Source organism: Caloenas nicobarica, chromosome 1 (genome assembly GCF_036013445.1).
Source record: "Caloenas nicobarica isolate bCalNic1 chromosome 1, bCalNic1.hap1, whole genome shotgun sequence".
NCBI classification, from domain to species: domain Eukaryota; kingdom Metazoa; phylum Chordata; class Aves; order Columbiformes; family Columbidae; genus Caloenas; species Caloenas nicobarica.
Genome location: NC_088245.1, coordinates 184,320,721 through 184,347,648, shown reverse-complemented (window position 1 = coordinate 184,347,648; position 26,928 = coordinate 184,320,721). Strand labels below are relative to the sequence as shown.

Genomic DNA, 26,928 nt, shown 5'->3' with positions numbered 1-26,928 from the left:
ATTACCTAACCTTAGTTCCAGGGCTTTCTCCCAGGCATTTTTCCCCCAGTTGTATAGCCCTAATCCTAAAATACACCTATAATCTCAAATAATGCAGTTCCCCAATCTACTCCCAGGTCTTGGCTCCCTGGTGTTCCCATTGCACGTATATTGATTCACTCCTCAGTGCTCTTCTGGAATGAATTCCCTCTGGAACAAAACCATGTTGTGTTTCTGGGGATGACTCACTCGAAAAAAACCCTTTATATCAGACAGCATGGATGAAACTACCCCAGGTTTGGTTCCCTCATTCTGCACCCACACAAGATGCTCAGCCAATGGTTGGCATTAGGGTGGATCTGATGCTGGAGATGAAAATGAGCAGTTCTCTACATGCCATAGGGGCATTTTCTATCCAGAGCCATGCCTGGAACTGTTATGTTGTGTGAAAGAAGAGGACTTGGACCATGTAATAAGCCTGTAATGGAAAGTTGGATTTAGTGTCCCAACACAGAACATTTATGGAGATCATCTATACTGGACATGTCAAATTCAGTCAGCTTTTCTGGACAACCATGGGTAGAAATATAGGCAGCAAATCTCGGGGCACACAAAAAATAATAATAATGAGATGAAGAGTCACTAGTAATTTTTCTTGAAAAGCTAACCCAGCATATGGAAAATACATGAATGTCAGAATGTTACAGAAAAGAGGACATGGAGCAATCTGAAATCCTTGGATGGATCGGGTGTTAACCAAAGAGGTAGAAGCCAGCTGCAGAAGACGGAGACCTAGTTGGTGTACTTCATCCTGAGCTAGAGGAATGGCTTTCAGTAGCAAAAAAGTATCACATCCTGCTTGGTCCTCATTTTCTCTGCTAGCTAATAACAGCAAAAGAAGCTTTCCTGCTCAGGATTTTTCCATTCGGACTTAATAACCTCATCCCCACTTTTCTAAGCCAGCTTCACACTAGGCAGTGATGTACTATATGAGTGCTGAATGCAGAGCGTGCTGCTGGACCTCTGTAAGTATTAGAGGATCACAAAATCTTTGCGCTTGGTGTTCTTTCTTATGTCCAAGGTTTGTAGCTACAACGAAATGACACAAAGGCTGAGACAACAAAGTGACTTGTCAATATGAAAATGTCCAAAACATACCTTAACTTTTTGTGGATGAGCGACATCGATACGAGCAGGACCTCCCCGGGGAGCTCTGCCATATTGACTTAGCCACCAGGAGCTTGGGGTTGAGGGGAGCAACTGTATTAAATTTTAACCACTCTTTAAATAATATTTTTAAAATCAATAATGTGGGTCCTGAACTCTTGGCTTTCCAATTGCATTTAGTTTCATTGTGGATGCCATTAAGATGAAGTTTTACCTGCTCTTTTTTACCCTACTTATCTGGATTCAGGAGAAGCATGTCTTCACTCTTCCAAGGTAAATATCTGCTGGTGCTACTTGGCTTTTAGCATGTGTTGAGTGGGACAGGGAAAGTACTGATGCAAAATAACTCCAAGTTGCATAAGAAAACATTTGGCAAAGGCCGACATTTATTTATTGCTCTTGTAATTGGATATGTGGTTCAATTTAACATATAGATGGTGGAGGCAATGAAATTATTCTAAGACTTCTTTGCATCCATAAATCCTATGTTTTTAATCATATTAAAACTATTCTTTTCAGCCTAAGTGCAAATCAATTCTGTTCATTCAGTGCTTCTGAATGCCAATAAAGGGCATTCTGAAACTTAATGGGAAAAAAAAATTTGCTTCATTTGCCTTAAAACAAGACCTTAAATGAATTACTTCTTGAGGTAGAGAGAGAAACCATTTCAGAAAGTACTAACAATCTGTTTTCTTTCTAAAGCAGCTTTTATGATTGTTTTTCCAGTCATAAATCATTTTTGAATACCCATTTAGTATTTGTAGAATGTTTCAGAAGCAGCTTTATTGTTACCTATCAATAAACTTCAGAAATGCCCTGAAACCAAATGCTTTCTTAAAACATGAGAACATATGTCAGAGATGAAGACAGGCAAAGTGCTTTTATTTTCTACATGTACAGCTGTTTAAAAACCTAAAATGTTTTAATAGGTAGAACTAGAAGATAAGCCGCTCATGTGGTGATATTAAGCAGGCTGAACAACCTACAAGAATCACAATTAAACACAACCTGCGCCCAAGACTGAAATATCTACACAAATAATAGTGAATTATGTCTCACAACCCTTCTGCAACTGCCCACCACACGCCAGTGGCAGACCTGTGACAGGTGAACATCATTGAGTTCATGGCTTAAAAAGAGGATCTTTCATCTCTGTGCTACAATCATATTTTGTTGTGGATTGCTGTGGAAGTGTGAGGGTTACAGTAAGGGGACAGTTAAACAAGTTTTTAGTGAAATCAGTGGAGCAATATTGCTCTATTCTACTTGAAGGTTCATTCATTTCATGTTTAAATAAAACACTGAATATCTGACCCTTACAGAACAATACAGCATTTCCCACTGGAAAGCGTAAGTCTAGCCCTCCCAGCCCTGGTTATGAAAATGGCTAAAATAATGAGATTTTAAAGGTGATATATTACATCTGACTTTTCACTTTTATTTGGGTGCTAGTGTTGCAGGATTTAATGGTCATGTATTAAAGCTTCCCTTTGCAAGGTTATATATAGCATGATTACTGCATCTGGACTTCTAAAAACAAAATACTGAACACTGTGAGTCTTGTGAAAAAGAGCTGATGGCACTTGAAAGACACCAAGCTCACTTTTAGGGAAGGGGCAAGTCTGGGGGCTGTTGGAGAGGCAGCACGGTGGGAGAAAAGAGAGTCCACAGGCAGACATCTGTGCTCCAGGCAAACAAACAGTTTACACAGTCCAGAGGACAGGAGAAGATGCTGGCAGCACTCTTCCAGTGACACTGCCTGCTGGGAGCCAGGGAAAGATGTTCAGCTGGAGACAAGTAGGGAGGCCTCTCTTGCAGAGATGTCAGTCTCCAGAAAGAAGTTGGAAGGTTTAAACGAAGCCAGGCTAGGAGGACAGGGAGACACATCTGTGCTGATGCCTTGTTTTTGTGTGCCTGTGTGCTATGTGATGCTGATGGCCTTCCTAGTGACTGAGGAATGCAGTGGAGAGGTGAAGAGGTTGAAACACCTGCAGAGAACTGGCACTGATTTGTGTCTATCTGTGAGATGGTGGCCAGGCCCCTGGAAGGGATTCATCTAACTATACAGGCTTTCTGCATAGGAGCAAGTCCTCTTCATCTTCCTGTACAGCTAGTGGAGAAAAATACGTGTATTTAGCTTATAATTCGTTCAAGTTTAGCACACACATCTAAATTAGCTCAGGTTAACTGGACCCTGAAAGTGTCTGTTTCTTTATGAAGAGATTGACTATCTCAGATGAAGGTATCAAAACCATCTAAAATGAACTGTAATGCATCCCACTCACTCTGTCATAGCTACAGGATAAGACCTGAGCATGATAGTGTGGGGATGGCAGCTGGATGTCTATTTACCCAGAAATAAAAGGAAGAGGGAAAAAAAGATGTGGAACAGTGATAGGGTCCAGTGAGACCCTGGCAGAAAATTGGAGGAGGGGAATGAGAGGGATCCTCTTAAGGGCAAACTCAATGAGCAGCTAGGGAAGCAGGGCATGAGGACCAAAATTGAAAGAAAAGAGGTATGTTCAAGATCCAGTGTCCAGCCGTACCAGGGCAATAGACAGGGCAAGGAAGCTGGAGGTGGAGAGTTGGTTCTGAGATCATACAGGATACAAAAATTAGCACTTTTGAATGGGTGTTTCCTAACAAGAGTGCAGCAGGAGACAGATGAAAGAGGGTATAATGTCAAATTGAATCAGAGGAACTGAGAAGCCCAGCAATTACAATTTCAGCTGTTAATACTCCCCATGTTATGCATGACTACAAGAGCAAGGTCAGAACTTGGATCAGCCTGTTCAGTGTATTCAGGTCCTACCAACAAGAGCTACAGAGCAATTGCTGCTACTACCTGTCCAGCACTTACCACACTCCACTGAAATACTTGTGCAACAAACAGTGGGGTACAAGTACATAACAGCTTCTTCAGTACTTCAGTACTCTCAGGCAGTGGGACTCGTAGGATGAAAACAGATGCAGCAGCCCTTTTCTGATCTCCCCTGTGAAAAGACTCCCCCAGGTATGAGAAGGCACATTCACTTTTAAAGTAGCCCCAAACACAAGCTTTGGAGTATACTTACCTAAAGAAACAGGCAAACTGCCAAACCTGCCTATCCCTGATTGCTTTTTGATGCTCTGCCAAATGATAGTGGAGGCAAAAATGGGGCTGGCATATTGTTGGTTCTGCATGAGAAACAACACTGATTGCTTGGAGCCCGGCTAAAAGTAGAAAAGATGAATCACCTCGTTGCCAGATGCTGTCAGGTCTCTGCTTGAAATCAGTCACAACAATGAGCTGTGACAATCACGTTATGCAGCTTGAAAACACTAGTTTTACGAGCCTTGCCTGTTTTCTTTTCAGAACATCCTCTGCAGGTAGGGCAGGCAGGGACTTCCCCGGTGCCTGGTTTAGGCACTGCTACCACCTCCACATGATCAGAAGGCTGAGAGCCACTCCAGACCAGAAAATGGAAATCAGGGTCTGACATTCCCCTGAATTTCCTCCTTCTACACACAAAAATTATTTTAATTCTCTATCCAATGCAATTTTGAACTACGTGGCTTGCAGGGCATTGAAGATCAGGGCTGGATTTACAACGCAAAGTGGTATTTTTTCTTTCCAGGAAGTGAATTTGACTTCTGTCACCAATGGTGGGGTCAGGCATGGGTTAGTTGGCACGGGCTGTCTCACTGCACAGCGTGTCTGGACCATGGGTTTCCAGTAGAAGTGGAATTTAAGTTACTGGGCAAAGAAAGGGAGGACGGTTCTGGATTAGCTGGGCCTGGCAGCTGTTGTGCCAGTGCCAGCTCCCAGGAGCAATCTCAGAGTCCAGCAGTAGATGTTGGCCACCAAAGCCATGCACCAGCTTTTTCATGGATTTTACTGATTGGCAGAAGCAGAGGCGGAACAGGGCTCAGCATCTTCATTATTGAATCTACTTTGAGTTTATGGCAGCCAAAACAGGGAATACAAAAAGTGCCAAGCCTGCTCCTCTACTTTTGCATGACCTAGAGTAGTTCCAAGGACCTGTACTTTACTTAAATACCACTTTTTTTTTCAGGGACGAAGTTTTGTGGGCTCTCCCACAAACAGACCAACAGGCTGAAGCCTTTCAAGATTTACTGAACACCACCGAGGTAAATGCTCCCATTGTCTCTCTGGTCTCTAGGCCAAATTCTTTCCCTTAAGTGCACTAATACTGCTCTCCCCCCAGAGAAAGATTAGCCCACTTTTGTTCATTTGTCCTAGTACAGCAACCCAGCAAATGCTTGATTTTCACTGTTCCACTACCTTCTGATTTACATGAGGAGGCCCCTCCTTAATACTGTTATAGTAGGGTTTTGTATCAGAGCTTGGATTTCTGCGATTGATTTTGGGTAAGAAAACACTGCAAAACTGGCAAAGCACAAACACACAGTAAGTAAAAACTCTTTTGCTATGTAACCTCAGCACTTTCGATCAATGCAATCTTGATCTATATGACCTGCACAGCTTTGAAGACCAGGACTGAACTTCTGTGGTATTTTTCTTAAAGCAGCATTTAGAAGATAAAAATCTCTTAAGCAATACTCTTTTTTAATAACTTTTAGCTGTCGTTAGAGAACATTTGATTAAAATGAGGCATGTCTTCCTCTTCAAAAGCATTTTCCCAACCACATACAGTTTGAAGCCAACACTCAGCAACAAAGGTGTAACCATTCCCTCAACCAACATAATTTACAGGATGATTGAGGATATGTCTCAGATGATGGAAAGCTTTTAACAGTGCCCATGGCCAGTCTTTGTTTTTCTTGGCTCCTATTCGTTTTATACCCACCCCAAAACCCTACTAGTCTTCTCCTGTTCTTCCTAGCATCTTCTCATCCTTCCCTTAAGTTCACACAAATCTCGATAACCTTCCTCGCTCTTTTCCACCTCCATATGTCAACTCACATATCCATCTCCTTTGCTGTACCAAAATAAATCTCCCCTCCTCCACCTTGTCCTTGTCACTGTCAGTCTTTACTTTCTTGTGCACAGGAGCCCCAAGAAGCCATGAAGAACAGCTGCAGCACATTCAGTGCAGAGAGAGCATGTGGTGGTTTCCATCAAGTCACTCATGTGAATATGTGAACTGAACATTTTTCAAGGGTTGTTAACTGGCCATTTTTTCCATGGCTATGAATTGAGCAAGTTACAAAAAGAAAAGAGAAAGGGAATGAGAGAAGGAAAGCAAAAGGAAAGGGAATGGGAAAGGGAAGACACAACAAATTGTAACGGTTACAATCTAGCAAAAAAGCAGCAACTGAAAATTAGCATCTTACAAGAAGAATTATCAGGCTAATTATAGGTGCTATTCCTGCAAAAGTTGGAAAGCAAAAACCTAAAACAAAGGAAATGCTTTGTTCTTACGGCACACACATCACATGTAGCATCTATCAGAAAACCCAGATACAGGAACACTGACAACAGGGTCTTTTATAGCTGCTCCTGGGGCAGTACTGACCATTGCTGGTGACAGGTAAAGAGACCAATAATCATGTGTATTATTTAAGTTTCCCATCTACCCTCATTCATTGCTCTTCTGCCACCTCAGCTGCATCAATGCAGAGTTCCTTTTAATTATTCTCAATTAAAACAATGCCTATACCAACTAAATCTGCACTGGTGCACATCAGTGCAGACAGCAGGCTAGCCAGGGCAACAGCGAAATCCATGCTGGGGAGCTAAACATCCCGCTTGCTTCTCTGGGTTTCTCAAAAAATGCTGAGCCAGCAATGCTGTTGCTACCCTGCCAATAACGTCTGAGATAGCTAGACTGAGGCTAGCTCAGCCATTTTTATAGCACATTGCAGTAACATAGCCAGAGTCCAGAAGTTCTACCATTTATTATCCCAAAGTCTTGATTAAAAGCATGGAGGAGTTTTCTGTATGAATTTGAGGCACGTTCTCTGAGAAATGGGTGAGGTAAAGAGTTGACAGCTGATACATGACTGCAAACATGGTGCCCTAAGTTGAATCCAATATTCCTAGTGCAACTGCACCAGGAAGGAAAAAATAAACCTTATTGTCTGGTGACTCCATGATGAATTGCTTAAAAAATGCATCCAAGAATTATGCTGACCTTTTCCACATTGTAAATTCATGCCTAATTTTCTGCTTGCTGTCACCCCTAGATCTTTCCGTATTATTGTTTCTAAAGTTTCAGTCTTTTGTTGAATATGTTGGCTTCTGATTTTATTATTGTAAAAGTTTTAATTTTACCAAGAAGAATCTAATTTTCTCATTTTCCTCCCATTTCTAATCTCTGGATTGCTGCTTCAACTTGACTTATATTCAAACCCCTTCTGGCATTTATTTCCTCCCTGATCAAAGTAATCAGCGAATACAATAACTACAAAGACTGGTCTGATCTTCATTAATTCTCCAAATACCCTCAGGGAAAATAACTCTCAGCAGCCTTTAAAACATGTAACATTAACTGGCTAACCACATCTATTATACTAGAAATACTGTCTCAGAAAAGGTTATTTTCCCGTCTTTGTTCTTGATTTATGAATTTATGTGCAGAAGTCATTATAAACATTTCTTAAACACAAACGCTTCATTTATAGCAGAAGCAGAATGCTATAGCACAACACATGGAACGTTAAACTGCTTGTTACATGTGGTGTCTTAAATTGAAAACATATGCCTTGATTATTTTCAAAATACTTATGTTAAATGTTAAGATTTTTTCTTTCCCTGGTAAAAAAAAATAATTATTTTTTGAAACCTTGCAGGTCATTCTCTGGCAACCTGTTGTGGTTGAAAACATCAAGAAGGACAGAGAAGTCCATTTCTATGTCAGGGCATCCAGTGTAAAAGGCATAAAAGCTCAATTAAGGCAACTGACCATCCAACACAAGTATGTATTTTTTATTTCTTGTCATGAATGTTTCTGTAAAGTTGTTTGTCATTTATTTAACAGGAGATTGTGTTCTTTCTTTGTTATTCAGAGTCTTGATGGGAGATGTTCAAGGACTTATTGAAAAACAGACTATCAATGACACAGTCAACCCACGCAGATCTTCATCGTATTATGAAAACTACCATTCCATGAAAGAAGTAAGATATTTTTGTTGTAATCCTCTGTAGATCCAAGGGGTGAAATTTGTCTCATGGTTGAGAATGGAGATAGGGAAAAAAATAATGAACAGGTAAATAATTACCATTGTATTGCTCAACTGCTGAGAGTTGTGTTTACTGTAATGACTTCATAGAGAAAGGATGAAGCACCAGACAAAACCTCTCATACATGTATTGCCTCAAACTGCCATTCAAGCGCAGCCAACACAGAAGCAAAATGAAGTCACAAAACAACATGTAAATATTTAAAACATTAAATGAAAAATAATTTAACCAAATATTAATAGAACTAAGGAGGAACTTCAGGGCTATACTGGGACTGTGTTGTGACTGTATCTTACTGTTTGTTTTAAGATAAATTAGAGTCAGGTAAGTGGTAAGTGGTCTGAATAGCTAGGTTTTATTTCCCATCAGCTACAGAAGCAGGATTTGGGGAGGAAGAATGAATTTAAGTCTAGACTACTTTCAGAGATGAAGGAAAACAACAGGGAGAAGATCTATTGACTAACTTCAACCTTGCAGATATATCATTGGATGGAAGAAATAGTGAAAGCCCATTCTGACCTCCTCCAGAAAATATATATTGGATCATCATATGAAAAACGACCACTTTATGTTCTGAAGGTACAGCTGTGACTTACTGCAAAATCTTTCCAAGTATTAATGTAAGCAAGCAACAGGGTTTGGCCAGAACACTTTCTTAAATCTATACTTAATATGCATGTTTTTGTGGGTTTTAGAAGTTTCTTGAGTTCTTCTGGTAAGGTGCATTACCTTTGCAAAGGCATTTGGACACATTAGGTTCCTTGTTGGGTCACAAAGAAGTTATCACATGTAGGCCATCATCCAAAGGCAAGAAATACTGCCATGGTGGATACCCTCCTCCGTTGACAATGAAGCCAATCTAGTTTGTTGCTCTGCATAGCTGGTGATCTACTGTCTCGACCTCAGGTGTTGCTGCAGTCCTGGTGTCTATATTAGGAGCTTGCTGCAAGCAGCCTGAGGATGGCTGACTGTACGCAAATGTACCTGAGAGCAGCATCCTGGCCGAGGATCAGCCTAAGCTCTCCCTACAAGACGGATGCTTCATCTTCCATCTTGGTTACCCTTTTCACTTCCACTTTTATGTGTTATACTTTACAACGGTGACATTTCAATACAATTTCTCTTTTGTCAGCTTTCTAAAAGCCCAGAAAAATCCAAAAGTGCCATATGGATTGACTGTGGTATCCATGCTAGAGAATGGATTTCTCCTGCTTTTTGCCTCTGGTTCATAGGCCATGTGAGTAGATAATCACATCTGATTACCGTTTTCAAAGCAAAGCAAAAAATCTTGATGTCATTTACCTTTTCTGTCCAATTGCACTCTAAGTTCCATAAAGTCATAATCCATTTACTTCCACAACACCAACACATGAGATTTGTGTCTAAACTGCATAGGTAGCAGTGAGTGTGTGTGAATGTACGTGTGTGTCAGTAGACAGAGGTGTGTGAGAGACAGAAGGTCATATGGATTGAATGGAAAAGAGCTCAGATGTATTCTCAAGTACTAAAGAAACTTCAAAGTATGTGCAGCTAATTCAACAGAGATGTTTACAGTTATGAATGGTCAGGGATGGAGATGGCATGCCAGGAAAAGCATGTATTTGGTCATCTACTAGGACTACGTCTATACTGCCACATGGATCAAGAGAATGATCTTGGCTCTGGGTCATGCAGCACATGGTATCTCATGCCCGTATTACTGCAGGTAGCACTGCCTGGAGTAGATCAGAGGACACCCAGAGTGAAGCTCAAGCTGTACTACAACCCTTGGTTCTTCCCTATGTGTCTTCCTAGAGCTATAGGTACTCCACACTTGCCTGCTCCAGGCCTGGCATAGCTTCACACCAGAATGCACACCAGCAATCTCTACTTAGCATTTGCTGTGATGTGTTACCTTCTGCTGTACCTGCTGCTACTCCTCCTCCTCTTCCTGCGTCCGCGTTTTCTATTTGTACTCCTGCTTTTTACTGGGTCTGCCTCATTCAGAGAGTGAGGTCACACAAGCCACCTTCTTCTGAAAGTACCACCCCTGCTAGAGACACCCTCATTTCAGACCTCCAGAACAACTGCCAGCCACTCGCACAGTACCAGCTCATGGAAACTGGTAAAACACTGATGGGATGAGACTATAGTAAGAGCTTAGCCTGACCCGACTTAATGTGCAGCTGCAGACTGATGGTCCCATCTGATCTGTAATATCTTTAATATCTGTGCTGCTCAGGGTAGTGAACAATGGTATGCCAAAATGGTTTTCACTTGGATCTTAACATAAGTTGCCTTGGTCTTTTTGAATTTAAGGAATCTCTGTTCAACTCATCATGCTGAGCTGCTGGCCCAGTTCCTAGAATGGACCAGGAAAAGGCTCCTAAAGCCCTCCTGGCCCAAACAAGGTTGCCCAGAGAAACAACATACCTGAGTCCTTGGAACACGAATTATGGTTTAGCCATGATGGAACTAAATAATGATGGTCATGATGATGATAATAACAACAATCATAATAATAAATATGTTTATTTCTGTCCTCAGTCACAACTATAAAACTTCAACGACTATAACATTTGAAAGGAGATTGCAGGAGTTAGGGACAGATACAGCTGAATGTACCTTGTGACCCACTGATAATCCCAGCCTCCAAGGTTCTGTTGGAGAGAAATGCATTTGCCCTTTTCATGCCACTCCAAATAATTACCAACTGTGCTGTCACTTTGTCAGTGACGTGTCCCTGCAGCATTTTTCAGAAATAACAAGCTGAACACTTAGGTTCTCCGTCCCCTTGATCTAATTTACATCTTTTAAATTCAAATTTTATTTCTATATCACTTCATGAAGTAACATTTTAAAATCTGACTTTAATACACATCTGCACACACACACTAAAATCACTCTCTCTAGCAAATTCTAGGCATTCTTTATAATGGGTCCACACTTTATAATTTAATTTTCTTGTTAAGATTGTAGAAAGATTGACATTTCTCATTTAGTCAGAAAAAGTCCATTGCCTGAGGAGAACTAGGAAGGATTTAAAATGAAAGAAGGTGGTTTAAGCAAGGCATAAAGAAAAAACAGATACGATTAAGGACTTAGTCTATTCTAATAGTAACAAAACCACTTATCTGGGTTAAAATTTATCCCTGTGTCATGGACCAACAAGCAAGTTTGGTATCTCTAAAGCCTTCAAAATGGGCTGTGAAACAAAATTAGCAATGTAGATCTTACTGGCTCTTGGCACACAAATGCACTGAACTCATAATGCAACCAGAAGAAATAATGTTATGTTCAGCAGCCATTTGAAAAGTTACTTGTTATTTTTGGGCTTGCTTTATTTTATGCTACTTTTATTATATTTTGGTTCCCATCATTTATACAAGCAGCAAAAGCCCAAACCTTCCTATTAACAGGCTTTGACTCTCTCTCATGACCTCCTGTTAACATTAAAAGACTGTAGTGTGTCTGACTGACTGTATCAGTTTGATTCCTACCCTCTCCCTGGCACTTCTAACCAAAGAGCTACTTTGCTATTTAGCAATTTTTGTGATGTGATGCGCCTCTATCAAGAGGTAGACTGGTCTAATAATTGCACAATAATTTTACATACAACATCAGGTGCCTTTCTAGGAAGGCGAGAAAACCACTATTACCAATGCTTTTAATAAGTTTCCCCTGTCTTTTATAGGCAATCCATGTGCGTGAGAGAGATCAGACCATGACAACACTTCTGGAACACTTTGATTTCTACGTCATGCCTGTGATGAATGTGGATGGCTATGAGTACACATGGAGCCATCCCTCTGTATGTAGAGCTTTCCCAACAGGCTGTGCAATGTACTGATGTGCTGTTTATGGGAACTATTAGTGTGCACATTTAGGGCATCATTTCCATCCTGGAGCTGCACGCCCCAAACTCTTAATTTGTGCTTGGAATTTCTACATCTCTGCACTACTTAAACCACAAAAAACACTACAACTAATTGGCATTTGATCCACAGTACCTTTGTGACTTCCAAGCTGCTGGAAATGCATTTGGAAATGACAGAATCTCATCCTGGGATTTTAATGCTTCCAGATGTCAGGTAAAACCTGTGTCAGCCTTCAGCAGCAAGGTTACAAATATTGGCACAATCCAGCACAAGCTGAATAGCGTGCTGCAGCAGATGTAGCACAGCCAATAATTCACTCCTCCCTCCTGCAAGGTAGTCGCATTCTCTGAGTACTTTTTGTCTGAGATAAATTGAGGTACAACAGGTATCTTTTTTTCCAGGATTTTATTTATTGGCTGAAAATTCCAAGTTGTTGATATGGTTCTTTGTTTTTTAGATCCTTCACTCACGTTTTTTTTTTCCTTTAAAAAAAAAAACCAAAACAAACCCAACCAACCAACCAACCAACCAACCAAAAACCAAAAAAACCCAAACCCAAACAAACAAAACACAACAACAACAAACAAAAAACCCAAACCCAAAACCAAACCAACCAACCAACCAACCAACCAACCAAAAATAAAAACAACCCAAAAAAACCTCCTTCACTCTTTTTACTCATTCAATCTTTAAGCCAGCTTGGCTCACATTTGGATAACTACACATATACACCTCAACAACTGCACACCAAATTTCCAGCTTTCCACATGATGTCAGTTGGACCCGAACTCCTAAACTCCCCTAACTGGTCAAACCTTATGTCTTCTCCCCTCCTTCCATAGTCCAAATCCATTGGCATCGGGGCAGATGTGACCCCTTTGTATCCTACCCAACATTTCCTTTTACCATACAGCCTTGCTGGCAATCAGATTGTGGTTTTTAATCTTCCTTGGTCTTTCACCTCTCCATTGGCATATGACCTGTAAAGGTACAAATGGGAAGTCACATTTAACTAACCAGTGACATGGTGCATCATTTGTCTCATGTTCTTCCCTGAACATGGCTTGTGTGTCTCTTTCCACAGAATCGGCTGTGGAGGAAGAGCCGCTCATCGCACGGTAACAGCAAGTGCATCGGTACTGATATGAACAGGAATTTTGATGCGCACTGGTGTGGTATGACATAGTTTCCTTCCTATTGTACCCCTGCCCCAATTTTAGCATTTAAAATCCTTTATTTGGAAAACATTTTCATTTACCATTTCACAATGTTGATATAAAGACAGACACAGCCGAATACCTGTTATGAACCAGAGAACACTTCCCCAGTCTGAGATGCTTTCTGTTGGGACCCAGGATTTTCCCTCCCCAGATGCCAGACTGGGGAGTAACCTCTTCCCAGCATGATAACAAGAGGGAGAGGGACCAAGACCCTGGATCTTGTTCCTTTCATCACACCATGACACACTGGAAGAGGTGGCCCTTGCCACGTCACCCAGCGACTGTTGCACCACCCAGTTCAGCAGATGCTCCACTGTGTTGTACGAACCGATCACTTCAGTCATCCTTCCGTAACGTCCAGCTGACCAAGATTTCTTGGCTCTCCGTGTTTGTTGTCAAGGCTATATCATGTTTACTTACCCACAGGCACTTTAGTACATGGACAGGTTTTTATAGTGTGCCACCCTATAGATCAGATCTGGCTTCACTCTGTACTGGCACTAATGTCCTGCATGACTTTCAGTCACTTAAATCCATTGCTAAACAGGGAAAAAAATGTTTATTTGCTATCCATGGCTATTATGTGGAGAAAACCATACTTCTTCTTCAGGCAAAAAATTATGAAGATGGAGACCAAACACTTAGATGTAAAAGCAATATTCAATATAAATATGTTACATAACCAGAACTCAGAGAAGTCTGAAGAAATAACAGCAAAAAACCCTCTTTGATACAGATACTAATTTCACAGAAAGGTTATATAATGTACTGTGTTTAACTTGTCAAGCACTTCTGGTGACGAACAACTGAAGCAGAGAAATGCTTCATAAAGAGCAGAAAATACAGGTAGATTAGAAAGTGTTTCTTCTCTAAAGGAGTCTTTGGACAGAACGTACACTGGGCGAAAGCAGAACACCTTACTTTAGTAAGCAGGAAACTATTCACATGGTTTTCAGCCATTCAATGCTCCTCTCTTAGACATGGTTGAAAACATAGAAGAGAGAAGCCTCAGCACCTTGCAGGGTCATTGGAGAGGAAAAAACCTTTTTGTACAGGTAAATCTAAGCACCAAAATCAGGTGCTTAGAATAACTTAAACAGATGACTGTAAGGATCTCCTGAGGTTTCTATTCCTTTTAGCTATGCAGTCACTTAAATGCTGTAAAACAAGATCCTGTTTTTCTAATTAGCATTTTACAATTATTTACAAAATAATTTACAAAAAAATTACAAAATGTATTAAAACATGAAGAGCTGACATTTAACACTAACGATCCCAAGTGCTTCAAGAGAGTTATTTGGTCTTATTCTAAAGACAGAAAAAATGGCGAATCTTAGTTGTCTTCCTGGTAACTTGTTCCAGTGTCTGGTTTTCCTCATTCTTAAACACCTGGTACATTATTTTCAATTTGATTTGTGTTTTTTCAGCTTCCAGTGGCCAGCTGGCTTTTCCCTGAGATAATTACTTAGAACTGCCTTTTTTCCTGTAGCACTTCTAGATTTTAAGAACGGATCTCACAACTTTGTTCTTGGTGAATTTAAGACTGTTTATAGAGTCTATGAATCATATTTTTTCTTTACCCTCTCCATTTTTTAATAGTAGGTGAGAAATTCTAGCAGGCTTGCACTGATTTCTGCAAGAATGAGAGTTCTTCCCACAGCATGGCAGAGTCCACGGTTTCTTGTGTATTAACATCATACTCTACTCTTTCATTAGACAAACAGAAATGCAGAAGAGAAGAAGTTAAAGAGTAACAGTATGCGTCCTTTTGTTACAGAGGAAGGAGCATCTCCCTATGAATGTCATGAGATCTACTGTGGACCCTATCCAGAGTCTGAGCCCGAAGTGAAAGCAGTGGCTCGCTTTATCAGAGACCACAAAGATGCCATTAAAGCATACATAACCATGCACTCTTACTCCCAGTTGGTATTGTTTCCGTATTCTTACACTATGGAAAAAAGCAAAGACCATGATGAGCTGGTAAGTCTTCCCTGTCTCTTGAAGTTTCACATTTATTTCAGAACTTCTTACCCTGCTTGGCTAGGCTTGTAATGGGGGAGTCCCAGTGCTCTGAGGATCAAGAATTAGGAAATAACATTTCTCTTGATGTTCTTAAGAACTTAAAGAAGTCTAGGCTGGTCCAGCAGTGTGTAAATCAGCAAGCTTTTTCTGAAGACTATGGAAAAATGAAAATATCTATTCCAGATCGATAACACATCAACAACGCCCAATATGTTGAAGCTGCTGCTGAAAGAGCAGCTCAGTTTTTTCTTGACACCTTGAAAGGATATCTGTGCAAATTCCTCATTGTGTTGTATGATTTACACAAACTCTGAAATTACCTGCGTGAGTAACTGAAAAATATCCTCCACCTACCTAAGCAATGAGGTATGCTGGTGGACACTTGCTATTTTTATTAAAGAGTTTTCCTAGGGATAATTATTTTAAATGATCCTAATGGTAGGATGGAAAACTTACACTGCTTCTGAAGAATTTTACGTTCTTGAAACACCAAATCACATGGTAAAAACCCTCCTAGAAGACAGATTTCAAGATAAAAAAAGTAGCTGCTGCTTTTTCTCACTGAACATAAAACTCTGGTTTTGTCTGGATCTGGGAAGGATATACAGGCTAAAATGGGATTTGCTAACATGGAGCCATAAGAGTAGGTGGACAGCTTAGTAATATTTTTCTTACGTAAAGACATCAAGTTCCCCAGAGCAAGGAATTCCCTTTCCTGCACTTCCTAGCCCACTTTTGGTGTATCCTAAACTCCAGCTGCTGAGGTAAAAAATTCTTCCATTTGCAGCAAGGTCTCCTTCCCAGTAGTAAGAAAGGCGCAGAAATTGTGTAAAGGGGACCAGAAAGCAGCTTCACAGGCTTTGGGATTTGCCATATGGCAAGACGGTGTATGTCTGAGGTGTACAGGTCACTTCCTATGTGACATGACATAAGCACAGACAGTAAGAAAGTTTCTAAGATATAGGACTGCCAACCATCCATTTACTGCTGGCATTGTTACTGCTTTTCAAACTCATGCATCTCCCTTAACGTATTTTATTTTTAAAAAACATATTTTAAAAATTATTTTATTTGAAAAATAAAAGTTGTATAGAGAAGGGGAATGCAAAAAGCACACAATTAATGGATTGGAAGCATCCTAGTTCATTAGACAAAACCCCAGGCAGTCCAATGTAGCATTTCCATTGGTAACTAGTGCCAGTGTGTTCAGAAGAAATGAAAAAAATCCAGTTATGTAAATATGGAACAAACTAACCCCAAATAACATATATTCTTATACTGTCTTGGTTACTGTATAATTTCCTAAAAAAAAAAAATTTATATACTGCATTAAAAAAATGCAGTTGCGAACAGTAATAATGCATTTATGGCTCCTTCCCTCTAAAGCAGAAAGAGACACACTAATTCTAGGCATTTAAGTCTTCTTCGTGGCTCAAAAGCAGAATTCCCTCAAAGAAAATATTTTTCTGCTGTTTTTGTCAATACAACATAAATCAACAGTGACTTAAATACCGTGGTGGAAAAGGAAAAATAAGAGACAAGTGGGAACAAATGGCTTGACGACAGTTTGTTGACTGAAGTGAGTGGTAAGGTCCCATCTATATTTTTTATATTGCTACAGCAGAAACACAATCTGTAGCATGAGCATATTCGGAAAATTTTAACCACATTCTGTGGGTTTTCTAGAACCTTTTATATGCGTATTTAACTAAGGCAAGATCCAGACCACAGTGTAAATAAATTCTAACCAAACACATACTATTATCACAAGGCTATAAAGCTGATAATGTTTTACTTAATTTCAGGAAAGTCTGGCAAAGAAAGCAGCTAAAGCTATAAAGAGGACAACAAGGAAAACTTATAGACTTGGTGCTGGTGCACAAACAATTTGTAAGTATGATTTTTACTACAACAGGCATGATAGCATATCCTTGCTAGCATTAGAAGATGGCTTTGAACAGAAAACTGAAGTTCTGGTTTCAGGTAACTGGTATCTATTTTCCCTTCTTCACTTAGATTTAGCTCCTGGAGGGTCAGACGACTGGGCTTATGATCTTGGCATTAAATATTCTTTTACCATTGAGCTTCGGGACACAGGAACTTATGGATTTTTGCTTCCTCCTCAAGAAATTAAACCAACTTGCTTAGAAGCACTTTCTGCTGTCAAAGAGATAGCCCAACATGTTCTTCAAAATTTGTGATGTTGAATATAATTTATTTTGGCATGACTGCATCTGGTTAGCTCAAATAATAATAAAAAAGCTTGCTACTTTATTAAAATTATTTGTATATATAGGCAAAAAAAGAGGATGACTGCATCTTCTACACTTCATTTTACAATACATCAGGTTTTTTCAACCATATTAATATATCTACACCTAAAATGGTAGCTCAGTGTAGTTTCCTACGAGGACAGCAACATAGATGGTAACAGTGCTGCAAATACAATTTCCCAGCACTTAATACTCAAATATACATTAAAAAACTGCATGGAAAAAGTTATCTTGCACCAGGAGGTATTGGTCCATTACAGTCCCTGTAAGAAAGACACTTAGACTCTGTAAGGTATCACTTAAAATGTTATTTATTAGAGATAATGCTATATGGGAGAAATGGCATAGATAATCTTATGTCCGTCTAGGTGGTGGGAACCCCAGGTGGTGTAGCATCAAATGGGCCTCTGATTGACATGTGGCATGCTGGGCAGACTCCATCCATAGAAGAAATCCCTCCATTTCAGTCATTCAAGCTATTATAGGATTACCTTACACGAAAACAACCCTGTTCATCATTTCCACTGTCAAACAGAAAGGCTGTTCACATGAGAACTTCTTGCTGCACGTTTAGGTAGAGGGAAGGACACGAAAGTGTCCAAATCACTGATATCAAGTAGGAGCTGCCCAAAGGCTCCTCTGCTAAAATTACCTGTCTAAGTTGTCCTGTGGTCATCCTGTGGTCAAGGGTTTGTGCAGCAGAACATAGGCCAGGCTGATTATGCAGCAAGCGCAGGACCAGCCTTCATCAACTCAGGTTCACCTGAATGAGCAACTCCTCCACATATAGTCACCTCCTGGTCAGGACCAATACAAGTCTAAAGACAAGCTGTCATCACGCTGGCATGCTCATTAAATGTGAGAATGGAGCTGAAGACGAGACCCAGAGAGAGATCCTTGCTAGAGGGAAGGGATGCCATCCAGAGGGACCTGGACAGAGCTTGAGAAGTGGGCCTACCTGAACCTCATGATGTTCAACAAGGCCAAGTGCAAGGTCCTGCAGCTGGGTCAGGGCAAAGCCAGGTCAAGGCTGGGGGATGAAGGGGTTGCAAGCAGCCCTGTGAGAAGGACTCAAGGGTACCAGTAGACAAAAAATTGGATATGAGCCAGCAATGTGTCTTTGCAGCCTAGAAAGCCATCTGTGTCTTAGGCTGCATCAACAGCAGCGTGGCAGCAGGTTGAAGGAGGCGAGATTCCACCTGGAGTCCTGCATCCAGCTCTGGGGTCCTCAGCACAGGAAGGACATGGACCTGTTAGAGAGGGTCCAGAGGAGGCCACAAAGGCAGTCAGAGGGCTGGAACAGCTCTGCTGCGAGGACAGGCTGAGAGAGTTGGATCGTTCAACCTGGAGAACGCTCCAGGGAGACCTTATTGCAGCCTTTCAGGACTTAAAAGGGGGATTATAAGAAAGAGAGACTTCTCCCCTGGGTTTGTAGCGACAGGACAAGAGGCAATGGTTTTACACTGAAAAAGAGTAGGTCTAGAATGGACATAAGAAATTTTTTACAGTGGATGGTGGAACACTGGCCAAGGTTGCCCAGAGAGGTGGTGGATGCCCCATCCCTGGAGACATCCCAGGCCAGGCTGGACGGGGCTCTGAGCAACCTGATCTAGTTGCAGACGTTCCTGCTCATGACAGGGGGCTTGGGCTAAATGACCTTTACAGTTCCCTTTGGACTCCAAACATTCTGCGATTCTCTTCTCTGTATCAGCGACACCGTTCATCATCCCCACAATCCTGACCGGCCCAGGTAGACTGGCAAACCCATGGAGACTGGGCAAACACCTCGGACATGGCCAAAGCTCGGCCAACCAATGATAGGACAAGGGGCAATGGGTTCAAACTGGAACACAGGAGGTTCCATTTAAATTTGAGAAGAAACTTCTTTACTTTGAGGGTGCCAGAGCACTGGAACAGGCTGCCCAGGGAGGTTGTGGAGTCTCCTTCTCTGCAGACATTCAAAACCCGCCTGGACGCCTTCTGTGTAACCTCATCTGGGTGTTCCTACTCCGGCGGGGGGACTGGACTGGATGATCTTTCGAGGTCCCTTCCAGTCCCTGACGTTCTGTGATCCTGCGCAAACCCCGGAGCAGCCGCGCGGCCCGACGCCCCGTGCAGAGGCGGGGGCGGTGCTGGGGGCGGTGCTGCGGGCGGTGCTGGGGGCGGTGCTGGGGCGGTGCTGGGGGCGGTGCTGCGGGCGGTGCTGGGGGCGGTGCTGGGGCGGTGCTGCGGACGGTGCTGCGGGCGGTGCTGGGGGCGGTGCTGCGGGCGGTGCTGCGGGCGGTGCTGGGGGCGGTGCTGGGGGCGGTGCTGGGGGCGGTGCTGGGGGCGGTGCTGCGGACGGTGCTGCGGGCGGTGCTGCGGGCGGTGCTGGGGGCGGTGCTGGGGGCGGTGCTGGGGGCGGTGCTGCGGGCGGTGCTGTGTTGGGGGTGTTCCCGGTGCCCGCCCCCATCATGGCACCGCCCTCCCCCTGCGACGTCATCACGAGCGGCGGCGCGGCGGGCGGTGCGGCGGGCGGCGCGGGGGCCGCCGGGAAGGGTGCGCGCGGCGCTGGCGGCGGCGGTTACCCAGCGGCCCCGGCGCGCGGGGGCAGGGCGGCGGCGGCGGGCGCCGTTGGGCTGCGGGAGCGGGTGTCGCTCCTCGTCTTCCTCTCCGTGTCGCTCCGCGCTCAGGCCCGGGAGGACGGACTCCCCCCTCGCCCCCTCCCACCCTCTCCGCCCCGGGCGGCGGCGGAGGAGGCGGCGGGGAGCGGCGCGGCAGCGGAAGGAGCAGGTGAGTGCGGCGGGGCGGCTGGGGGCGCGGAGGGTGGGGGAGGGGAGGGCCGTGAGGGAAGGAGAGGCGGGAGGGGCGGGGCGGGCCCCGGCGCCCCATTACCCCGCTCTGGCCTGGGGGACCGGGGCCGACGGGGCTCGGGGGCGTTCGGCCTTCGGAGCGGGGCTGCGAGGAAGGGCCGCACTGCAGCCCAGCACGGTGCGCGGCTGGGGGGCTCTGAGGAGAGGGGGGCGGCCGGGAGGCCTGGGGGAGGCCCGCCGGGGGACGTTTGCTGGGGTGCAGTTCCGTCAGTCAGCGGCCGTGCTGGAGCCTGCCGCCCACGTACTTGGATCTTCCCTGTTGGTGTTTTATTTTTTTATTTATTTTTTTTTTTCCACTTCAGTGGGGCTCTTCTCCCACTTTCTGGCAGTAAAAGAGTTTCTGCTTTATGCATTTAGAGGAACTACTAATTTCGCTTGTATAAATTCACTCATCACCATTTCTTCAGATAGCGGCTACAAGCTGACTGCCATCCCTTCCAGAGCTTGTAGACTGGGCATCTTGGATTAGTGTTATGGATGGTCTGCTTAGGTCCCCACCCTTGACTTCTCTGCTGGATTTTCACTCCACCATTGATTTCTTGTCAACCTTTTGCAAGACTGTTTGAAGAACAAGTTTTGACAGATAGTGGGTTAGCAACCAGGACCTTATGGCATCTTGCTCTGGTAGTGAAACACTTATGGTGCAGACAGGAGTGGACAGACTCAGCCAATTAACTGCATGTATCTGAAAACTATAGAAGTGTGGCTATACATGGCTGTGCCCAAGATCATATGCCCAGCTTCTCAGCATGCTTGAGTGTGACAACATGCTAATGTGGTGATCCAGTTTACAGGTTGGAGATAACATGTACCCAACAAACTCGATATGAAGGTTGAGTGAGCTTGGATCTGTCTGCACCAGTCTACGTAGGCTGTCCCTTAGTCTGGTAAAACATCTTTGAGCATGAGAACTTTGTTAGGCGAGTCATAGAATACTGTATACTTTCTTTTCTGATAATAGGGCCTGATATTTTATTTATTTACACATAGAAAGCCAACTATGATTTTATATTTGTGAAAACATAGTTAGCAGTTGCTTATTACTGCAAATGGAAAATACCGAATGTTAAATTAGAGGGATAGGTTCAAGTTAATATGGTGATGAGTTAACAGTGTGGAGTTGTTAAAGAAAACTTGGGATAATGTATAGTTTTCTGTCAAACAGGTTTCTCTGTGCGAGTTGAAGAGTACTGGACTGACATTGGATAAATGTGCAACCAGTACTTGACTATTTTTTTGAAAGTCGGTTTTGCTATTTTTAGCATTACTTTTAGGTAGTACACCTGTGGAGCTCCTTCAGATATCCCTATTGTATTAGTATTGTGCCATGAAAACATTAACACTGTAACCAGAAACAAAACATTTTCAGATAAAAACTTTATTTGGAAAAGTGAGGGGCAGCACTGACATTTTCCTCTTTCCAAGCTGTTATTTAGTTGTCAACAGTTATTTATCCTAGTGTGTTATAATCAGCTTATGTGAACTTCTGTAGGATTTTAAAATTAAAATTTTGCTTGTTGTTTTAAAAGACGTATTATTTATCCAAAGCCAGGATTTTCTTAAGTGACGTAATGCTCAGCATGTGTGTGGCGTGCAGATATGCATGCACAGACATTGATGTGCTTACTAGTGATGTCTTGGACTTCTTAAAGAGATTTTATTTCCTTATAGTTTTTTGTGAATTTGCTTTTGTTCTGTTACCTTGCAGTTTCTAGTTTTCATGTGGAAGGAGGATTAATGTTTGTAGAGGACTGGATTAAGTTTTTCTATTAGAAAAACAGGTGTTTCATATGTGTTTCTATTGATTGTGGCTTATGTAGTATTATACTTCTATTGAAGAAAAATATTAAGCATGCTTGACACCAAAATGTAGGAGTACTGATAATAAAAAAGTAGAGTTTCACTGAATATTGTGTCAATCATATCATGCTCCATTGATTTCAGTTACATGGTTAGTCCCCACTAGGTGTACTCACTTTACTCAAGTCTGTCTGCATTTAAGATTTATTCACAAAGTAACACTCTGAGATATACAGGATGTTTCAAAAAGATGGACCCAATTTCAAAGGCTTAGTGGTTTCAAATTGAGTCTGTCTTTTTGAAACACCCTGCGTTTTACTTCAAATGGTAGTATAATTAATGCCATTAATATATTCTCTCTCACCCTGGGAAAGTTACTCCATTTAAAGGCTAACATAGGTGCATCTGTGAGTACGTTATGGTAGTGTTAAAATATTTCTAATTTATTATTAAAGATTCATTTAGATCTTATTTATGTATGGAAAAATGAAACTTTACAGTTGAAATCTTAGCTATAGAATTTATTTTAGGAGTGTGAAATTAATTTCGCATGATGGTAGTAAGCTGTTTCAGAAGTCACAGGCACTTCAATGTCCCTTAGTAGATTTAGCAATGTCGTGTACCTGAAATGTGGAAATATATAATTTTCTACTTAGAAACTTTTTTTTTTAAAGTCATGGTAGTAATTATTTGAAATGTTGAAATATGAGTGCTCAAGACTGTCCACACTGATACTCAGTGCTGTTTAATCAACATCAGTGTTTGATAAGAAGATGGTAGTTCAGAAACACAGACGTTTGGAAAGAAAAATCATTGCACTGGCCATCAGTGTGGGATTGATAGTGGAACTGTGATCATCAAGTGTAAAGCAATGTAAGATGAAAATGTGGGAGAATTGAGCAAGGGGTGGGAATTTTTATGGTTTGTTCCATTGAAATTGTTCTTGATTCTCCATTCTCCGCAGTCTGAAAAATTTAAAGTGAAACAATTTTTTCCCCCCTTACAGTACTTGTTTATAAGCAAGGAAGCTTATCAGTAATCTAAAACCGCTGCTGTGCATCTGAGATTTCAGCCCCAATATTGTTTTAATAGTGTCTTTATTTTTCCAACTTGGTCTTTGAAGAATTGAAATGGGAGTGACTGCATTTTCAGGTACAGTCTCTCAAATGTAGTGTTTGGCAGAGAGACACACTGAGGAATTTTCACTGAATAATGTGTCTGGACTCTAACCTTGCAGCCTGTATAACAGCTATATTCTCTTAACAGTGAAATTTAACACAGTTCTGTTTGCAGGACTGACACCCTCCTGATAATATGTGCATGCAGAAAGTAATACTCTGTGCAGTCACAGCATGCCATTTTTGTTTGCTTAGAATAACTTCTCATGAAATATCTCTTCTGTTAATGAAGTATCTAGTTTTAATGGCAAACTGGTGGGTATGGATTAGAACGTAAGGACAGAATTGACAGAATGCTGCCTGGAATAGTACGCTTTTTCTTTTCAGATACCAAGTTTTTCTTTTATTTAAGATAGGGGGTTTTACAGCCTTTGGAAGATTCAGGGTTGGATGGTATTCTCTTAATTTCCTTATAGGAAATTATCAGACAAAATATAGGGAAGTAGGTAGCTGGAATAAAATTGTGCGTTCCGTTATGATGATGTTAGCTCCTTAGCCCTGTCCGTGTTTAAAACTATCCTTTTAAGCTATCCTCATCACAGCTTCCTATAGAAGTGAATTCCAAGAAGGTACTATTTGCTGGGTAAAGGGTAAATAACAACAACAACAAGATGTTTTGTCTCTGTTTCTTTGAGAATAAAAGGAGATTCAAATTAGCAGGCAAAGTGAATGTAATTTTTTTTGTATTTGTATGCAGCTATCATGTCAGTGTGTATGTACTTATGTATTATAAGCACTCATTTTATCTGTCCTTCATGTGTTGAACCCTCTCCCTATGCCATTGCCAGTGCCGTTCTTCTAACCCTCTTTATTTCAGGTATGACTCTTTTTTACTGTAAATACTTGAATCAAATTCAGTATTTGGTATATGGTTGTCTTACTAAAAATGCTTCTGTATATGTCAGTCATTTTTTATCCTCTATTAAAGGGTGTAGCTGCATGAAACCTTACAAATTCAGTGGGGTTTTTTTGCTGAAATACAGTGGGAAACAATCCTGAAATGGAAGGGTGCTCAGCTAGGTGAGATGTGGTGTTGTTTTGCTTTCTAACTTTAATGGTTTATCCTGTCAGACTTTAACTACTGCTGCACATTGAGCTGTCCACAATGACTCCTAATTATTTTTCTTGGAAGACTGGACTAATTTGAACTCATCAAGTATTTAGATAAAATCATTTCTCCTTGTGTGCATTACATTGTATTTATTTGCATTTCATCTGCTGTTGTATTACTCAATTTTCTAACTCAGTTAGATCTTTCTGGAAATCTCTATTCTTCACAGTTTTTACTAACCCAAATAATTTCCTACCACTGGCAAGTTCTACTGTTTCACTGTCTGCTTCCACTAATTGATGTTAACCATTGCTTTTAATGTCTGGTGTGCACCACATGGTTAACTTTTGCCCTCTCTGAGCATCTTGGTTCGCGTCTTGGTTATCTGAACCTTACTTGTGAGATAAAATTCTTCAGATAATCAAAGGCTTGGAGAAGTAGTCACTAGAACTGAGAAATCTCTCAAGTATGCAGTGTAAGCTTTCTTTTTTCTGTTGCTTATAAAGAGCTAAAATGCTTAGCAAGAGCTTAAGCACAGGGTTTTGTTTGTAGAAGGTGTACAAGTGTCAGTCTTCTATGGAGGTCTTGTCATTTAAGTAACCATAGGATTCAGATAATGGAAATTTCACTAAAGTCCAAGGGAGAATAGCAGATATTATCAAGTGTCAAGTGTAAAATGTAAGTTACAGTAGTATTTCATTTTGTGTATGTTTGCCCACATTTATACATTATACTTTTTTTTTCTTCTGTAGAATGAAACCTTACAATCTGAATGCTATGGGAACATATTGCTGGTCAGATCAGTGAAAATTTGTATTAATCCAATCTGGTGAGGGTTAGTTGAAATTCGTGTTATTCTGACTCTGTGGATGAGGTTTGCATCATTTGTAACTACTTTGTGTGTGAGAAACGGGCTGAAGTGTGTGTGTTCTAAACACAGTGACATGTGGATAGGACTAGAAGAGACAGCAGAAGGGTAAGAGGCTAGTGTTTGGCTAATCATGTTATACTGACTAATGAGCTATAGAATGGTGGCACTTTGTAGTACAACAAAGAGGTGGGTTTTGAGCTGTGTATAAATTGTCCAGCATCTGGCAGATTTTTCCGAATTGATTTTATTTCTGTGTAGAACAAGTAGCACTTAAAGAATGGACAGTAGTTTTTGGAGCTCATTTTGCCTTTTTTCTACAACGTGTCTCAGTGTTCAATATATGTCCTCCTTTTTTTTAATATATATGTATAGTTTCTTTATTCAATAACTCCCTCGTTTCTCAGGTAAGGTGAATTGTGACTTCTTATTTATCAAACTTATGCTATATTTGCTTCAAAATCTGTTTTTCCTAATGAAAAGGAGTTACTTCTAGCGAAGCTTAAGAAGTGTATCACTATTGTGGTGTGGGTTGTTTTGTTGTGTTGTTTCTTTTTTCCTAAACTCGGTTCCAAATAGTTGTAGAACACAAACCAGAAACAAACACAGACTGTGGATGATATCAAGGTGGTTTTCAATAGGTTGTCACACACAACAAAGCGGGGGAAAAATTGAGCTCTTGATTTTGGAGGTTTGTTTCCGAAAATGGGAGCCACTTGTAGTGGTCAGAACCTGAGAGGTTGGTGTAGTAACATTAAAGGTTCTTTTCACTTGAGGTCACTGGAGTTGATCCATAAAACATACACAAAGAAGAAATGCATTTATTCTGTGTGGTGTTTGCTACCTAAATGAATAATATATCATATGATCTTTCCCAAAGAGAAGCTGAAGAATCCAAACCAAGTAATAAAATAAAATGAAAAGTTGTCATTACTGGTGTTCAGCTGACTAGTTCAAATCAGAGGCATTCTTTGTTATTAGATACATTTCACTCATTTATGACTACTTTTTCTTTCTTCATCACCTCTACAGCAATTCTTACAACCTATATCATATTGTTTTATTCATGTGAGTTCAGTGTCAATAGCCCCAGACTGAAGGATTTTACAGTTTTGCTTTTTTTTTTGGTTGAAGTAGTACAAAATGTCAAAAATTAGAAGGAAGGTCACAGTGGAAAATACCAAGACCATATCTGATAGCACGTCCCGAAGACCCAGTGTGTTTGAAAGGCTTGGACCCAGCACTGGAAGTACTGCAGAGGTGAGTTGTAAAAGTGTTCTTCTTTTTCTCCCCACCCCAGCATCTTCTTTTTCAGGATTTAGGTGGTGGGAAAGAGTAGCTCACAAGTACCAGATACTCAGATATCACTAATGTTAGTGAAAGTGAAAAGAACTTAACATATGGATGTTCAACATACTAATACTAGAATTTTCAAATAATGTATGTTGTCCCAGCTTCTGGAGAGGAGCAATAGTATTGTACATATTAATAGTATTTCCACCAACCTAAATTTT

At 41.4% G+C, this 26,928-nt stretch overlaps 2 protein-coding genes across 4 annotated transcripts in view; both read left to right on the top strand.

Annotated features, from left to right (window-relative positions):
* The first annotated feature begins 1,348 nt into the window (after positions 1-1,348).
* Positions 1,349-17,593, top strand: CPB2 (carboxypeptidase B2). Its single transcript, XM_065650827.1, has 11 exons — positions 1,349-1,419; positions 5,202-5,277; positions 7,903-8,027; positions 8,119-8,227; positions 8,771-8,872; positions 9,426-9,530; positions 11,967-12,083; positions 13,235-13,325; positions 15,148-15,350; positions 17,198-17,282; positions 17,409-17,593. Exons 1-11 carry the CDS (start codon positions 1,349-1,351, stop codon positions 17,591-17,593), a joined length of 1,269 nt encoding a protein of 422 aa, XP_065506899.1.
* Positions 17,594-20,196: 2,603 nt separating this feature from the next.
* The window catches only part of ZC3H13 (zinc finger CCCH-type containing 13), a 50,192-nt gene continuing 43,460 nt past the window's right edge, over positions 20,197-26,928 (top strand). For 2 of the 3 annotated variants that reach the window (XM_065640403.1, XM_065640386.1), the window contains exons 1-2: positions 20,197-20,437; positions 26,549-26,674. In XM_065640403.1, coding sequence (XP_065496475.1) covers positions 26,558-26,674 — 117 coding nt within the window. In that variant the 5' untranslated portion in view covers positions 20,197-20,437; positions 26,549-26,557. The remainder of the gene's footprint in view (positions 20,438-26,548; positions 26,675-26,928) is intronic. The other variant, XM_065640395.1, reaches the window with a different exon arrangement.

Excerpts from the sequence above, each read along its gene's own strand:
- CPB2 (XM_065650827.1), top strand. The coding sequence starts at position 1,349 with ATGAAGTTTTACCTGCTCTTTTTTACCCTACTTATCTGGATTCAGGAG. Across the intron at positions 8,873-9,425 it reads GACCACTTTATGTTCTGAAG|CTTTCTAAAAGCCCAGAAAA; the intron begins GTACAGCTGTGA and ends CTCTTTTGTCAG. Across the intron at positions 9,531-11,966 it reads GCCTCTGGTTCATAGGCCAT|GCAATCCATGTGCGTGAGAG; the intron begins GTGAGTAGATAA and ends TGTCTTTTATAG.